Consider the following 17,805-nt stretch of genomic DNA (forward strand, 5'->3'; position numbering starts at 1 on the left):
AAACGAGTCTTGAACTCCTGACCTCAAGTGATCTGCCGGCCTCGGCCTCCCAGAGTCCTGCGATTACAGGCATGAGCCCCCGCGCCCAGCCTAAAGGTTCCCTATTTAAAGGATCTCTTTACTGAGCCTGATAATACTGGGAGGCACCACCCCTCATCTTTCTCAGTTCTTAACAAAGGCTTGTAGAGTTACATCCTTGATTTCATCGCAAGACTATGGCGGCTTCTCGCCGCCTGTGAGCACTCACTGCAGTGTCCTCAGAGGCCCTGTTTCTTCTAAGAGTCCATTCAGGGCTATTTAAAGTGCAGCTTCGGAACTCATTCACTGCCTGGTTCCAGAGCCTCTTCCACACGTTTAGATAACTTTTATGGTAACACCCTACTTCTGCTAACAAAACCTCCGCTAGTCATCCATGATTACCTAACAAATGACTCCAAAACATAGCATCTTAAAGCAGATGACTGTCATCTCAGGGTCCTGCGGGTCAGGACTCCAGGTGCAGCTCAGCTGTTTCTGGCTGAGGGTCTCACAGGCCATAGTGGGTGGCAGGTAGGGCAGTGGGCCTCTCAAGGCTCAGCTGGTGCAGGATTTGCATCCAGCCTCGCGTAAGTGGTAGGTTTTGGGATTTAGCTCCTTGCCAGCGGTCAGGCTAATGTGTTCTTTGCTGGCTGCTGGCTAGAGGCCTCCCTCAGTTCCTTGCACATGGGCAGCCCCAGCGAGGCGGCTTCCTTCAGTTCCTTCAGAGCAGATTAACCAAAGAGCAAGAAGTGAGAAGGGCAGAAGCCAGAGTCTCTGTAACCTGACCCCGGGAGTGACAGCCCACCCCCTTTGTCTTATTCTGCTCATCAGAAGCAAGGTGCTGTGTCCAGCCCACACTCCAGGGGAGGGGACCCTGCAGGGGCATGAAAACCAGGAGGCGGGATTACCGGGAGTCATCTTAGAAGTTGCCTGCCACACAACTTTTAGCCGATTTTAAACTTTCTATAAGTGGAACCATGTAGTGCGCACTCTTAGCCTGGCTCCATTTGCTCGAGGGCGTGTGAGAGCCATTCCTTGGTCAGGCATAGCGCTAGCTTTTTCTTTTTTTATCCCTTTGTAGAATTCCAGTGCATGGCTCTAGCACCGTGGATTCTCCAGCCATTGGATATTTGGATAGTTTCGAATGTGGGACCGTTATGTATGAGGCTTCTGTGCTGCTGCTTGTTCCACTCCTGTTCAGCCTTTTATTAAAAGCAAGGTTCACATTTTCAGCTGGCGTATACCTAAGGGAGGCCCGGCTGGGTCCTAGGGAGTGTGTAGATTCAGCTTTAGTGGTTACTGCTGCACAGTTTTCCAGCATGCACTGCCCGCCCCCGCCGGTGTGAGGGAGGGCCAGGCTGCAGCCCCAGCTCCTGGGTGGCACATCCGGGGCCTGGCTCTCCTCACTGCCAGCGGACACTTAGATCTGTTTCAGCTCCAGCACGTCTGTCACCTTTTGGACATCTCTTTCCAGCTTTCCACATTTTGTTTCTATTGTCTTGTGTTTTCTTGGTTCTTGTGTATCATTTTCTGTTGCTAGTGTGCTTTGGAAGGCAATGAGACAAATGTGTGTACTCCATTATTTTCAACTAAAAATCCTACTCTCGTCTTTGTTTTCCCTCATTGTGCCATCTTTCATCCTCCCTTCTCCCCCTCTGCTCCCTCCCTCCCGCCTTTCTTCCCTTCCTCCCCTTCTCTCCATCCCCCCTCCCCTGCCCTCCTCCTTCTTCGTCTTTCCTTCCAGAATAGTAACTGACATCTAAACAATTTCACCTAGGGATTTCTCTGTATTCCACAATCTTTTTTGTAAACATTTTCTAAAAATGCTTTGTAAACACCATCTTCAGTAGCTGAAATTATTCCATTGTTGACTTAAATCCACCCAGCTGTGAGACTTTGAAATGGTTTCCCATTTATATTCTTGTAATAGACTCGAGTTTAATAACCGTAGATGCACAGTTGAGCTTGTGATTTCTTTTCATGGTTGATGGGGCCCGGGGTTCATGGCTGGGTTATGTCCAAGAACAATGACACAGACGCTGAGGAAGTTAAAATTAGCAGCAGCACAGCTGGCATCTGGGCAATGTCAAAAAGAATTTTTCTTTTTGAGAAATTAAAACGTTCCTGGGGCAAAGAAACTTTGGACCAGATGGAGTTGAATCTGGGCCATCAGTGCAGAGAACCATTTCAAGGTTATATGTTAAGTTTGAGGTAGTGGTTTCCTGCCAGGAAGAGGCAGCTGAAATAGAGATAGGAGAGCCGGCTGCCAATTAGTGAGCGCTTCCTCCGCTTCAGGTGTTGTGGTGAGCATGTTTGATACGCTCGCGCATCTGATCAGCACAGTAACTCTGCAATACAAGCACTGTACAGCAGAGAAGACCGAGGCTCAGAGAGCTTGACCAACCGGCCCAAAGTCACAGAGACAGCTGGTCTGGATCTGGACTCCCAGTTCAGGGATCTTTGATTTCAACGTCAAAGACTAGAGTAGGATTCCTGGTTGAAGATACCCGTGTCGTACCCAAACACCACATTCTTCCCAGAGGAGAGCCCTGTAGGGAGACTCGGGATTGAGAGGGTGGCGGCTGGTCTTTGAAGCTCTTGTCTTATAATCCTGCTTCCTCACGTTGATCCTGGGCATTCAATGTAAAGCAGGTGCAGATGGAGCCATGCAGGGCTGAAAGGGGGAAGGTGGATGGGTGTAGTGGAGGGGGCGCAGTTCACTGACCCCACACAGCCCACTGTTAAACTCGTGCAAGCCACTCACCTCTTTGGGACCCAGCTGCCCCCTCTGTCTAACCAGGGAGTTGGAGGAGCCGTTTCTCCCAGCTCTGACCTCCTCTAATCTCTAATTTACTTGTTCTCGACTCGTAGGAACAAAAGCGGATCCTAGAGATGGGCATCACGGGTCCCGAGGGCCATGCCCTGAGCAGACCTGAAGAGGTAAGGACTCCTCAGCATGGATGTGACTCTGACACCCACCACTGAGCACTCACTCACCTTGATGCTGTTGCTGTTCCAGCTGGAACAGCGCAACTGGGGCCTGGCTTCTCCCCATGTCCTCTCCCAGAGCATCCCAAACTATCTTGCCTTTCCTGAGAGCCCTGGGGGCTGCAGTTTGGAGAAGCCAGGAAGAGGGGCCACCTCTCTCAAGGTCCTGGAACTTCATTCCAAGGCCCCATGGGTGCCCCAGTGTCTCAACTTAATGTAGAGTCTCATGGGGGACTTTGCATAGTGGATGATAGGAAAGTGGAGCCGCGTGCCCAAGCCCAGCACCCAGGGGACATCTCCCACTGCCTGCCCTGTTCCCAAGCCTAGAAAAAGCATGACTTACCCTGGAGTGGCTGTGTGTGTGTGTGCGTATGAGTGTGAGAGTATGTGTGTGTGTTTGTCTTGTGTGTGCACACGTGTGTCTGCGTGTGTGTGCGTGTGCATGCACATCCTCAGGGAGCCTGGATGGAGGAAGGCAAGCTGATCAGGCATGGAATGGAATGGGCACTCTGGAAACCATCCTCTGAGTTGAGGACATTTTCTTTTTTGCGTTTCTTTTTGTTTTTTCCTTTGAGACAGCCCCACTCTGTCACCCAGGCTAGAGTTCAGTGGTACGATCTCAGCTCACTGCAGCCTCTGCCTCCTGGGTTCAAGTGATTCTCCTGCCTCAGCCTCCCAAGTAGCTAGGACTACTAGACACAGGCCTGCACCACCACGCCTGGCTAATTTGTGTATTTTCAATAGAGACCGGGTTTCACCATGTTGGCCAGGCACCTCTCAAACTTCTGACCTCAAGTGATCCATCCATCCTGGCCTCCCAAAGTGCTGGGATTACAGGCGTGAGCCACTGCGCCCGCCCGAGTCAAGGACATTTTCTGATGCCCTTATCAGATCATTACCAAGTCTCCTGGGCCCGTGCTCTGGGCCTGGCATCTGCTGGACACAGTGGACACAGAGTGAATGGACAGGTTCCATGCCCCGAGGGGCCCGAGATCTGGCCCAGTGCTCTTCACAAGCTCCAGATCCCAGGGATGGCCATGAGCTGTGTGCTCCTGGCTCATGGTGAGGTCAAACAGAACCAGGAGGCAGTGCTTATAAACTTGTATAGAGCTTGAATGTTTCTGCCGTATCCCAGCGTGAAACCTGTCCCCCACCCCGGAGAGCAGGGGGCACCGCCAGGCGCTGTTGGACTCTGTGTGTCCGTCATATCTGATGGAGCAGATTTCCCTTCTGACCACATTTAATTAAGGAGAAGGGAAGGGCACTGTGGAGGGAGAGCCTTGGGAGCTCGGGGTGGGTGGTGGCTGCGCCCCCAGACTTCCCTCCTGTGACACTGTGTGTGCCTGTTCAGCTGGAGGCCGAGGCGGTGTTCCGGGCCATCACCATTGCGGGCCGGATCAACTGCCCCGTGTACATCACCAAGGTCATGAGCAAGAGTGCAGCCGACATCATTGCTCAGGCCAGGAAGAAAGGTATGCAGCTGGGGCCTGGAAGGGGGTGTCCTGCAGGTTCAAATTCACTCCCAAACTTTGCCACAGGAGGGAGGGGTGAAGGAGGGATGCTCCCGACACAGGCAGGGTGGCTGGAATTCTTTGGTACCAACGACCCTAGGACATTCACCTTGATAAGCTCAGCTCCTTTTAAAGAAACTATCAAGAATATATTATGTTTAATTGAATGGATCCAAATATTAATTCAGCATGTCATCAATATAAAAATCATTAATATTTTGCACGTTTTCTGTACTCTTCAAAATTCAGTGTGTATTTTACACATACACAATTCAGTTCAGACTAACCAGAGCCTTAGGTTATTGGTGGCTGCCTTCGACTCAGGACCGCCTTACTGGACAGAGCAGCTGTGGACCCCAAATACGTTGTTTCCGTGTTTTTAAGGGCAAGCTGACAAGTGGAGGCTAGAAGAGCACAGCTTGCCTGGAACTAGCTCCATGTTGAGGATAAGGAAACCGGAGCTCGGAGAGGTCACAGAAATCTGGAAGCGGTATCAGCTGGGAAGGAATAAACAGGCAGGTTCTGGAGCTACAGGAAGCCATAATATGGCCACTAGCCACACATGGCAGAAAATGAGCAAGTTAGTTTCTCAGTGGCACCAGCCATACCAGCTTAAGAGCCACACGTGGCCAGTGGCTGCTGGTTGGGCAGCTGCAAGGCAGGGCACCCCCCTCGCTGCAGAGAGCGCACTTGATGGGGTGCCCTATAGCTGGGCAGAGCTCACAGCCGCCTCTCCCGTTGGGCAGCAAGGTGGCCTCAGGGGAGGGCAGCAGGGGCTCCTGGGCCACATCTCTTGCCCTCAGTCTCTAAGCCAAGATCTTTCCTGGGGAGCACGAGCCTCCACTTGCAGGCTTTTCTGGAAGAAGCCCCCCTGGCCCACATCTTGAAAGGCAAGCGGGAACTTCTGGGAAGTTAGTGCTTGGGAAGCTGCCCTCTGGCACTGGGCTGATGGAAGCACAACCCCAGGTCACTTTCCCTTGGGGTGGGATGACCCTGAGGCGTGTTCCCAAGCCGGACTGAGCGCCAGGGCCCTCAGCTGTGCCTCGGTGAGAAATCTCCCTTTAGTGGCTTCTTTCCCTGCCTTATATCACTTCCTCAGTCCCCAGCCAGTGTTTCCTGGAATCACTTCCCAAATAAGATGCTTGAACTAGATTCCTTATTTAAAGATCTGCTTCCGGCAGAATCCACACTGAGACTGCAGATCACCTCTCCATGCCTTGGTTTACAAATCTATAAAAGGACAAAGTAATGTCCTGATCCTAAAAGCAACAGCAGTATCCACGAGGTTTCTGGGTGAGTCAGCTGCCGCACTTCCCAGGGAGCGTTTGGGGTGTCGACCATGTGGCGGAGCTGGGCCAGAGCACACAGGGTCCCTGAGGTGCAGCGGTGATGCCTGCAAGAACAGCGGCCAGTGCCCTGGCCTTCAGCCAGCCCCATTCTCCCTCCACAGTCTTCCAGTTTTGTGCCTTTGATGTCTGCCTCAAGAGAGTATTTACTTTTAACCAGGCTTGTTTGTGTTTGCCCCACCCAAGGTCCCCTAGTTTTCGGTGAGCCCATCGCCGCCAGCCTGGGGACCGATGGCACCCATTACTGGAGCAAGAACTGGGCCAAGGCTGCAGCGTTCGTGACCTCCCCTCCCCTGAGCCCGGACCCCACCACGCCCGACTACTTGACCTCCCTGCTGGCCTGGTGAGAGCTGCGAGAATGTGGGGCTGGGGGAGGCAGCTGGGGTCTTTAGAGGCCGAGTTCACGGTGGGAACCCACAGGCTGCTTTGGACTTATGATTGTGCTCTGAAAGGAAGCGCCCGGTATGGCTTACGACAGGCCTTCCGGAACCTGAAGATCTGTGGCATCTCGTGATTGTTCCGTTCACAGCTGTTGACCACCTCCTGTTGAGCCAGCCTACTGTTAAGCACCTGCTGTGTGGCAGGCACCGTGGTGTATTGGGGCGCACTCAGGATTAGGGATGGAGACAAGGCTGTGTCACGCTGGGCCTGGCACGTCACCTGTAATGTCCCTCGGTCTCCCTCATTTTACTCAAAGTGGGAGCAGACAGGACCTGTGGCAGAGCTGCCTGTCGGACAGTGCAGGAAAAGGGCCTGGAACTCAGGGCTCCAGAAGTCGCTGCTGCCTGCAGGGCACCTGCTGTGGAGCCCGCACACTGTGGAATCCAGCGCCTCAGCCCCTACCCTGCCGTCAGCCACCACGAGGGAAGAGCGCTGAGCAGTAGCAAGGTCACATGGCGAGGCCGAGTGTCCAGGCCACTCTGGAAGCAGAGATGCATGCTCAGAACCCACCACGAGGCTTGCAGAAGGCTTCCCTGAGGAGGTGGCATTGAGACTAAAGCTCAGGGTTGAGTAGGAGTTTGCCCAGTAGGGGAGGATAAGACAGGGCTTCTTGGCAAAAGGAACCTTGGAGGAGAGGATAGCGGTGCGCATGGCGATTTTCACGTGGAAATCACTGTCTCCCTGCTGATACAGAAACCCTTGGCTGGCATAGCCAGCGGCTTACTCAACACCCGCAGCCCGATGTCTGGTGGGCAGCTCGTGTTTCCAAAGAACTGCAGATCTTCCCTCATGAAGTTGCTACCCCGCTAGTCTTGTCCATCTCAGGAAATGTCAATATCATGCACCAGAGGCCCTGGACTCTGACAACGCCTCACCTCCTCCGCTGTGGACATCCTGGCTCGGGTCCTTGCCATCCCTGGCTTCCTACCAAGCCTTTCTATTTCCGCACGTGTCCACCCCACCCTGCCCATCACAGTCTGCTCTCAGCCATTTAGAACCTAGGTTAGATCAAACACCTGCTGCTTGGAACCAGTAAGTCCTCTCCCAATGGAACCCAAGTCCCCACAGCATCCCACAAGGTAGAACTTGATCCTATGTTCATTCCCTGACCAACCTCCCTCCTTAGGTCTCCTCTGCCTTTAGCTCCCTCAGTCCGGTCCCGGCTTCATGCTGACCCTGAACCATAGGCAGGATCCTGCCTCGGGGCCTTTATACTCATGGGACCCCCGGCCTCGTTCTCTTTCTTAGACACCGCGTGGTTAGCTCCGCGACTTCCTTCAGATCTTTGCTGGAAGGCTCCTTCTCAGTGACATAGTTTTCTGATTATCCTCCTGAGAACGGCATCTCCAGCCTGTCCCCAGCACACCTCACCCCTACCTACTGTGGTTGAATCCCTGACACTCACCCTGGCAGCACCCATGTGCCCCATTCTCTGCTTACTGTCAGACTCCACTATCCCTCAGTAGAGCAGGAGTGCTCTTTCTCTGGTCTCAGATGCACTTCCCAAGCCTTAAATTGTACCAGGCACATAGGAAGCATGCAACACAATTTCGTTGAATAAATAAGTGAAGATTACTTCTAAATATATTCCTCTGCATCTAGGTGATTGTAACATTTCCTGGGCCTCTGGATTGGAGGGCAGCCTCATCCTCCTCACTCTGCATTTAGAACCTCAAATAATGGTCCATTCATTTTATTTTTGTTTTTATTTTGTTTTGTTTTGTTTTTGAGACAATTTCATTCTTATTACCCAGGCTGGAGTGCAACGCCGTGATCTCAGCTCACTGCAGCCTCCACTTCCCAGGTTCAAGTGATTCTCCTGCCTTAGCCTCCTGAGTAGGTGGGATTACAAGTGCCCACCGCCACACTTGGCTATTTTTTTTTTTAATTTTAGTAAAGATGGGATTTCTGCATATTGGTCAGGCTGGTCTCGAACTCCTGACCTCAGGTGATCCACCCGCCTTGGCCTCCCAAAGTGCTGGGATTATAGGTATGAGCCACCACACTCAGCCTGGTCCATTAATTTTATTGACTTAGGTGTTCAGCTCAGGGCGCCTGATATAAAAAAAAGGGTGTTTGTTTTCAAAACACCAGGGGACTAAAGGGTAAATCCCAGCGAACTTGTGCCACTCTGCTGTAACCAATGAATAGTGTTTGTTCTGCAAGCACAGCACAAACACGCCGGCCAGCGCTGTGCCAGCTGCCTCACATCAGGAAGACAAATGTCAGCACACATTACTCGCTTTGTAATGTGCAGAGCAGGAGGCCAGTGACATAAATGGGGCATCCCCGACTTGTGAGACGTGCGGGCACGTGCTGGAGAGTTTCTGTCTTACCCACCGGCTTCCTCATGTATTTATTCATTTATTGGCTGTCCTGCATGTCCAGGTCTGAAGTCGCGGTTTGCCTTAAAAATGAATGAAGGTCTGAACTCCACCTTGTTTTGTCCTTGCCAGTGGGGACTTGCAGGTCACAGGCAGCGGCCACTGTCCCTACAGCACTGCCCAGAAGGCCGTGGGCAAGGACAACTTCACCCTGATTCCTGAGGGTGTCAACGGGATAGAGGAGCGGATGACCGTCGTCTGGGACAAAGCGGTGGTAAGGCCGGATCACTTCTCAGGAACGTTCTAGAAACACCCTACCTGGCCTGTGAAAGCCAATGCATGATGCACGCCAGGGTCTTAAAAGTTCCCTTCTGACGTGGGGGTGGAAGCAGATACACTAGGAAGACACAGGAGGGAACGCACAGCCTGTGAGAGAGTAGCTCATATCCGGGAGAGGCCTCTGCATTCACAGATGTCACCCTTGTCCTTTATATCTTAAGACTGAAAAATGCTTTGTTCTTTTTCTTTTTCTTTTTTTGAGACAGAGTCTTGCTCTGTTGCCAGGCTGGAGTGCAGTGGTGGAATCTCTGCTCACTGCAGCCTCCACCTCCTGGGTTCGAGCAATTCTCCTGCCTCAGCCTCCTGAGTAGCTGGGATTACAGGCACCCACCACCATGCCCAGCTAATTTTTGTTTTGTATTTTTAGTAGAGATGGGGTTTCACCATGTTGGCCAGGATGGTCTCGATCTCTTGACCTCATGGCCCGTCCACCTTGGCCCCCCAAAGTGCTGGGCTTACAGGTGTGAGCCACTGCATCCAGTCTCTTTTTGTTTCTTAACCAGGTGCTAGCTCATGTGGAGAGGGCGCTGAAATTCTGTGTGCATGTACTTGTGTGTTAGGAGTTGGGGTACTAAGTGGATAGAGAGAATTCTTGTTGCAGAGGAAGAGCTGGGTCACAGTCTGATCCCTGGCCTGAAACCAAAGGTTTTTTTCTTCTGTTAAATTTGGGCCTGGTGACATGGACCAGATGTCACAGTGGCTCTTGTGTCAGGGTACCTCTGTGCGGTTAATTAAATGTCCTCTCTGATGAGGCTGGGCCCTTTGGGGTTCTTTGACAATGGCACGTTCTTAGCTGGAGAGGAAAGAATGCCGAGCCTTGCAAGGACTCCAGCTGGGAGGCTTCCGTTTGTGCCCAGCCGCCCCTCCTCCTGGCCCCATTATGAGGTGCTTCTCTCATCAGCGGGTCTTGCCTTTAGGCTACAGGCAAAATGGATGAGAACCAGTTTGTCGCTGTCACCAGCACCAATGCAGCCAAGATCTTTAACCTGTACCCAAGGAAAGGGCGGATTGCCGTGGGCTCAGATGCCGACGTGGTCATCTGGGACCCGGACAAGGTGAAGACCGTAACAGCCAAAAGCCACAAGTCGGTAAGTCCTGGCCTGTTTGTGCTGCTGAAATAAATGATGCTTGGTTGTAATCATTTTAGAAGAGTGGTTAAAAATGATTTACGAATTTTCCCAACAAGGATGTGATCTGATATCTAGCGTGACTCAGTCATCCGCATTTCTCTGCTAGCTGGAGATACTGGGAGGTGGGAGGAGGGATTTGAGCAGGCTCAGCTAAGCTGCTTCTGTCTCTCTCTCTCTCTCTCTCTCTCTCTCTCTCTCTCTCTCTGTCTCTCTGTCTCTCTCTCTCTCTCTCTCTCTCTCTCTGTTTCGTGGCTCTTGCCCATGGAAGCATGCATTCCCAGCCATCTGACACTGCTTATAATTCCATGTTGTAAGCTTCAGGGTTCGGAGGGGGAAAGTATTAGGCCTAAGGTTATCAATTTAATTGTCAAGCTGGACAGGATTTGATTTGGTATATCAGAAGCCTCCCACTTGGTTTTGTGGCTGGCTGCTAATAGACAGGAAAGGCTCGGCCCTAAAGTGCACACTTTTTCACATCCCACGCCTGTGGTTAGGGGCCATCTCCACTTTGTATCTTACATGCCTATGATTTCTCTACTCATGCAGCAACCAGCAAAATGCATGCACAGAAAGGGTGCATGCAGAGATGGCGGAGGACACCTGTGCCTCCCTAAGGCCTTGCTTTAACACCCTCCTGCCTGGCCAGCAATGGTCTTGAGTCTGGATTGACAATTACACGCACAGACCCAAGAGGCCACAGTGGTCCCTGGCTCACGGGAGTTGTGCAGGCACACAAGTCAGAAGTAGCGCACGTGCACACCAGGTTGGAGCTGCAGTAGGAGTTCTCATAGCCCCTGGGGTCACATACTGGAGAAGGAGACCACAGGTATGGGGACAGGACGCCAGGCACAAGGAAGTCTCATAAGAAAGCCACGGGAAACACTTGTAGCAGCTCATGGCCACGGCCCTGGAGTATCTGCTTGGCTGCAAGAGACGTGGCCTGCAGAAGCAGAGGTTTTGGTAGCGTTCTGCTGACCTTGTCCGGCTCACCAGTCCGGGGCATTCCTGCAATACACGATGCTCCCTGTAACACTGCTGGCTTCCCACAGCCCCCATCTCCAGGTAATGGGGTGCCTGAGATCGTCTTCCCATGGAGAAAGGTTTATGCCATTCACATGTACAGTCTAGCAGGGCATGCAATTTTATTACTATGAATTTTTTAAGGTGTGTACACACTGCTTGCGGTCTGTGCACATAGGAGAGGCAGTGGAAGAATATCTGAGGCTCTTGCCAGTGAGAGGGTGTCTTCATTCATTTTGTCCTATTGTAACGGATACTACAGACTGGGTAATTTATAAAGAAAATAAATGTATTTGGCACACATTTCTGGAGGCTGGGAATTTCAATATTAAGATGCTGGCATCTGGCAAAGGCTTTCTTGCTGAGTTATCCCGTGGTGGAGGGCGGAAGGGCAGAAGAGGACAAGTGTGAAAGAAATATCGAGAGGATGCTGTATTCACTTTTATAACCAGCCCAATCTCACAGTAACTAACTCACTCCTGTGAGAATATCATGAACCCATTAATGAGGACAGAGTCTTCATGACCTAATCAGCTCCTAACGATCTCATGTCTGAATACCATCGCAATGGCAATGAAATGTCCAGTTGAATTTTGAGGGGACACTCCAGCCATGGCAGAGCGTGTGCACGCCCACCACCATCTGGCCGTGGGAGCTGCCCCTTCCTTCACAAGGTGATCCTTGTCTAGAAAGGAACATGGATGTCTGAGTCAGCCAGTCACAGGTCAGCTGACAAGGACGCAGAAGGAAGTAGACTGAGCTGGGATCATCTGATTATTTCAGTGTGGGATCAGGGGCCACGCCAGATTCCGTGCTCCAGGGTGGGCACTCTGCTTATCGTTACAATCCAGCCAACTACCACTTTGTGGTTACTCCACGCTCAGCATTGTCCATGCATCACCTCACTCTTCCTTAGATCTTCTGAGTTAGGTATGTCATTATTAATAAATGAGAAAATGGGCAGAGAGAGGACACGGGCATTCATTTCCTCTGGATGCTCTTACAAGGTGCCACAGGCTGGGTGGTTTAAACAAAAGAAATTTGTTCTCTTAAAGTTCTGGAGGCTAGAAGTTGAAAACCAAGGTGTTGGTCAGACCTCCGGGAGCAGATCCCTTCCAGGCAGTTTTTAGTGTCTGATGTTCCCGGCAGTTTTTGGTTCTGTGGCATGTAAGGCATCCCTTCCATCTTTACCTCTGTCATTGCGTGGTCTTCTCTGCTGTCTTCTCCTTTTACGGATGCGAGGCATTGGATTTTGGGCCCACCACACCTCAGCGTGACCTCATCTTAACTAATTACACCTGCAAACACCCGATTTCCAAATAAGGTCACATTCTGAGGCCGTGGGGGTTAGACTTCCACATATCTTTTTGGGGAGCACACTTCAACCGGTAACAATATGTAATATACCCGAGGTTACCTACCTAGGAGGTCACTGTCTTCAGGTTTAGCTTGGGGAAGCCTCCTCCTCTCTGTGTCAGGCAAGATTTGAATTCTTGTCATAGTAGCAAGAGGCCAGTGACCAAAGGACTTTGTTTCATTTTCTCTGTCTATAGCAGTGCAATTCACAGAATTGCAATTTTTTCAGAATGTGGATTGAGGAATGCTGTTAGAGGTTAGTTTTATTTTTGTATGTTTTAAAAATATATTACTTTTGCCCTGGCATGATGGCTCATGCCTGTAATCCCAGCACTTTGGGAGGCCAAGGCAGGCAGATCACGAGGTCAGGAGTTCAAGACCAACCTGACCAACGTGGTGAAATCCTGTCTCTACTTTAAAAAAAAAAAAAAAAAAAAATCAAAAAAATTAGCTGGGCATGGTGGCTCATTCCTGTAGTCCCAGCTACTTGGGAAACTGAGGCAGGAAAATTGCTTGAACCCAAGAGGTGGAGGTTGCAGTGAGCCGAGATTGTGCCAGCACTCCAGCTTGGGCAACAGAGTGAGACTTCCTCTCAAAAAAAAATTACTTTTAACAATGAAAAGGCGTCATTTCTTGTATATTGACCAGTGATTAGATTTCAGATCTACTTTTCTATAACATACAACTTTTATTCTTTCCTATCAGTGGAAAACGTATTCACATCAAAGTGCTATATCATGGGTATGCGTACATGTTTGTATATCGCAGACTATCTGGATGCTTTAAGCTTTCTTATCAAGATGTAACTCACATACCATAAATGTCACCGTTTTGAAGTATGCAGTTCAGTGGCTTTTTGAGCCTAGTATATTGAGATATTGAGTATATATGAGCTAATATATTGAGAAGGTTGTACAGTCGTCACTAATTCCAGAACCTTTTCATCACCTCCAGAAAAGAAACCCTCTACCCGTGACCAATCAGCCCCTTTCTCCCTCCCCCATTCTGTGGCAACCACTCAGCTCCTTTCTGTTTCTATGGATTTGCCTATTCTGGACATTTTATATAAGTGGAATCATTGAATATATGGCCTTTTACACCTGGCTGCTTCTACTTAGCATCCTGCTTTGAGGATCATCCATGCTGTATTGTGATCAGTGCCATATTCTTTTGATGGCTGAATAATATTCCTTTGTAGGGATGGACCACGTTTTGCTTATGCACAGTCAATCAGCTGACGGGCTGCCTTTTAAAAGGTAGAAAAGAGTCCTCCCTGGAGGGAACCAGGGAACTGGGACTCACGGATGGGAGAGACAAGAGGCTTTTTCATTACGGTGTTTTGTGTTGTTTACATCTTTACATTGTTTGTATATTACCTTTAAGAAATGAAGGAATTGCTGTCTAAAATTCGGCGGTGGTGTGAAATGCAGGGTGTGACGTTTGTGATATGACCCGGGCCTCCTCACAGCTCCCCAGCTTGCATGGTCTTCACACAGCAGTAGGGACAGCAACCCAGGTCCCCGAGGGCTGGTCAGTTTCAGCTGGGAGATGGGTGATGGGTTCCTTGCACCCTCCCCTCAGCATTTACAGTCCACGTGACCTTCACACAGTTAGGAATCACTCCATAGTAGGGCAGCCCAGGGAGAATTAGGTTAGCAAATGCTGACACTGGAAGTGCACCGTCTGCCCGGGTCCTGTGAGGTTGGCACAGTGACAGCAGCTGTGAATGCACCTAAAAATCGCCAAACACCAGCAGATTATCAACCAATATAAAGAATTGATTGTTTTTCTATGGAAGAGTCAAAAAACACTTTGGAAAATAGAATGGAAATCAAAATCCTGTAATAGCAATAAAAACTGGAGACTTGGCCTGGTGTGGTGGCTCACGCCTGTAAACTCAGCACTTTGGGAGGCTCAGGTGGGCGGACTTGAGGCTACGAGTTTGAAACCAAGCTGAGTGACATAGTGAGACCCTGCCTCTACAAAAAATAAAAAAAATTAACCAGGCATGGTGGTACATGCCTGTAGTCCTAACTACTTGGGAGGCTGAGGCAGGAGGGTCACTTGAGCCCAGGAGTTGGAGGCTATAGTGAGCCATGATCACCCCACTGCACTGCAGCCTGGGTGACAGAGTGAGACCCTGTCTTGAAACAAACAAATCAAAAATAAATAAATTAAATAAATAAACTAAGACTTAGATAAATTCAAGAACCTTCTCACTGAGAAGATTCCATAGAGTGCACATATAAATTATTTCTAATCTTATCTATAAATTTGATGTGATTCCATCAGAAAATTCAGTTCTTTAGCTAAGAAAGCAGAGTTCACAGGTGGGAAATGTGAGAACAGCTGAAATAGTTCTGAACAAAAGGAAGTCTGGGGTGGAGGTGTCAGTCGTCCCAGTTATTAAAACATGTTATAAAGCTTCAATAAATCAAACTGTTTGGTTTGGGTACAAGAAAAGAGAGCCGAGGAATAGACTGACTGCATATGAGAATTTCGTTTGCAATATTAGCAGACATTTAGAATGAGCAAACAATAGTTACTCATCCAATTGTGTTAGAATACCTGGCTCATCAGGCTTAACCTCTGCCTTGCTATTTACTAGCAAATAAATCAAATCATGGATCAAAGATTAAGGGAAACACACTTTTTTAAAAAAAAAAAAATTGCAATTTTGGAGGGGAAAAGACCTTGCTAAGCAAAACACAAAACTTAGAAATGGTAAAGGAAAAGATTGGTCTGTTTGAACATCAACTACACAAAAACTATACAAAATAATCCGTGTGGCAAAAACAGTTACTTCACATGAGTTCCAGCGACAGGGGACCAGGGAGGGAAGAAGTATTTGCAACACACATAACAAAGGGTAAATTCTTTAACAGTGAGTGTGTACTTTTAGAAATCAGTAAGAAAAATGCCAAGACCCTGAGAAATAGAACAGTGACATGGTAAGAAATACAGAAATGGCGTGTGTGGATTTAAAGAGACCCAGTCTCAGTCACAAATGCAAATAGCAACCTAGAGACCATTTTTCACTTGTGCCAGCAACCGAGATCAGGAGTGTAATACACATAGATACTGTTTACCAAAGGCTGTCAGGTCAGCTCACAGTTTTGTTGGGGATGGGAACTAGCATTGCCTTTTTTGGAGGGCAAATCTATCAAAGGTGAAAATCTACTTACTCTTTGGCCCCAGATTCCACATCTAGAAACATGTTCACGTGTGCAGATTGTCAGTGCAGAGTCTGTTTCAGCATTGTTTTTTAGCAAAGGCATGGCAGTGACCCAAATGTTTATCCTTGGGAACTGGGTGTGTAGTACATCCTCCTGATGAAATACGGTATAGCATAAAAGTATTTTGTATGTGTGCTGATACAGAACAATTGCTGAGGTAAGGAAAAATCAACGTGAGGCATGTCTGTGTAGAGGTGTGTATACGTGAGACAGATACTCATGCCTTGGACATACATAGAGATATAGAAGAAACTCTTCAAGACATGTCTCAGACTCAAGTAGAAGACAGACTTCCTTTCTGTCAAATATGCTTTTTACTATTTGATTTTTTTTCAACCGTCTGTATGACCCACTTTTAAAATAATAAATAAAAAGCAGTTGACACACAAGGTCAAGCATTCACTTTAAGAGTAATGGAAGAAACGTGTTTTTGTTTTTGTTTTGTTTTGTTTTGTTTTGAGACAGAGTCTCGCTGTGTTCCCCCAGGCTGGAGCGCAGTGGTGCAGTCTCGGCTCACTGGAACCTCTGCCTCCCAGGTTCAAACAATTCTCATGCCTCAGCCTCCTGAGTAGCTAGGATTACAGGCATGAGCCACTGTACCCGGCCAAATGTGTGTTTTAAAGGAAATGTTATTTTGTCTTTCAAATTAGCAGAGAAAGAAAAAAATGGCATTCCCCAGTGCTGGAGGGGGTGAACCTGAAATGTCTCTCTCCCTCGTTGCTGATACAGTGTCAGTTGGTCTGATCCCTTGGGAAAATAATTTGGCCATGTGCAACACATGCCTTAAAACAGTGCATATTCTTTCACCCAGTAATTTGATTTTAGAAACCTATCCTAGAGAAAAACTTTAAAGAGGTGTTTTAAATAAAATAAAGAACATTTGATTTATCTTTATGCCCAGTATAGTCAAAGCAGCCACATTGCCTAAACTTACCAGGGGGACCCCCTTCCTGTTGGTGATGCCCCAGGACCATATTGATTTGATTATAGAAAGCCATCAGCAGCCTACCTGCCCAGCAGTGAGTTGTTGGTCATAGACATTCTGGGTCATACAGTGGAATATTACACAATCAATAAAAGGTGTTTTGAGAGACAGAGGAAAAAAACATGAGAACATGCTTGTGATAGAGTGTTAGGCAAAATTGCTGTTTCGAACAGCGGGGTTTGAGCAGAGCAAGCCTGGGAAGTAACGCTGAGGCTGTTGGTGCAGGCGGTGGAGTACAACATCTTCGAGGGCATGGAGTGCCATGGCTCCCCGCTAGTGGTCATCAGCCAGGGCAAGATTGTCTTTGAAGACGGAAACATCAACGTCAACAAGGGCATGGGCCGCTTCATCCCGCGGAAGCCGTTCCCGGAGCATCTCTACCAGCGCGTCAAAATCAGGAATAAGGTGAGTGCATCTGCAGGGGACCGGCCCACTGTGGGATCAGAGCCGACAGCTCCTCTTGGGGAATCGAGGTCTGACGTGTGCGTGTGCAGAGTTAATAATGCCAGAGCCCTGGGAACCTCCCTTTCCTTCTCTGTTAAATGGGTTGAGACGCTGCCCTGGGCTCCTGTCTGAGGACAGGAGTGAGTATCAAATGAGGGCACGCAAGTTCCAGGGCTTTGCGACCGTAGAGGGGCGTGCACCCGTGAGGGTGGGGGGGTCACAGGAGGGACGCTTACCGAGCTGCCCTGGGCACTGTCCTGCGTCATCTTAAGGAATCCTGCACACTCACTGGAGCTGCTGTGATCCTGCTTTTACAGCCCAGAGCCGTGAAGGGCTCAGCCAGAGTCACAGCCCGGAAACCCTCGGGCCTGGCCTTTTAGAGAGAGGCATGACCCCAGCGTCCTGCAGGCCACGTTCCTTTCAGATCTGCCCTTTCTTCCCCTCCCTCTTCCCTTGGTGGTTCTGCCCCGTTGTTCCTTATTTTCCTTGAATCGCCTTAAGCACTGACCTCAAGACATCTGTCAAACGCAAGGAGTGGGCTCTATTCCTAACTTTAGAGCAACTGGAGGAGAGAACTTTCTCAGCTGAGATAGACTGCCACGTGTGGCCAGCGTCTTCCCTAGCCGGGTCCTCCCATCCCCATGGCAGCTGCTTTTCCCATGAGACA

The 17,805-nt window shown here is 49.4% G+C and overlaps 1 protein-coding gene across 3 annotated transcripts in view; it reads left to right on the forward strand.

Annotated features, from left to right (window-relative positions):
• Positions 1–17,805, forward strand: part of CRMP1 (collapsin response mediator protein 1) — a 79,352-nt gene that overhangs the window by 54,586 nt on the left and 6,961 nt on the right. For all 3 annotated transcript variants that reach the window (XM_003934660.4, XM_003934659.4, XM_003934658.4), the window contains exons 7-12: positions 2,890–2,958; positions 4,358–4,478; positions 6,050–6,206; positions 8,761–8,902; positions 9,885–10,055; positions 16,920–17,099. In XM_003934660.4, the coding sequence (XP_003934709.2) occupies positions 2,890–2,958; positions 4,358–4,478; positions 6,050–6,206; positions 8,761–8,902; positions 9,885–10,055; positions 16,920–17,099 (840 nt within the window). The remainder of the gene's footprint in view (positions 1–2,889; positions 2,959–4,357; positions 4,479–6,049; positions 6,207–8,760; positions 8,903–9,884; positions 10,056–16,919; positions 17,100–17,805) is intronic.

The sequence above is a fragment of the Saimiri boliviensis genome, chromosome 3 (genome assembly GCF_048565385.1).
Source record: "Saimiri boliviensis isolate mSaiBol1 chromosome 3, mSaiBol1.pri, whole genome shotgun sequence".
In the NCBI taxonomy this organism is placed as follows: domain Eukaryota; kingdom Metazoa; phylum Chordata; class Mammalia; order Primates; family Cebidae; genus Saimiri; species Saimiri boliviensis.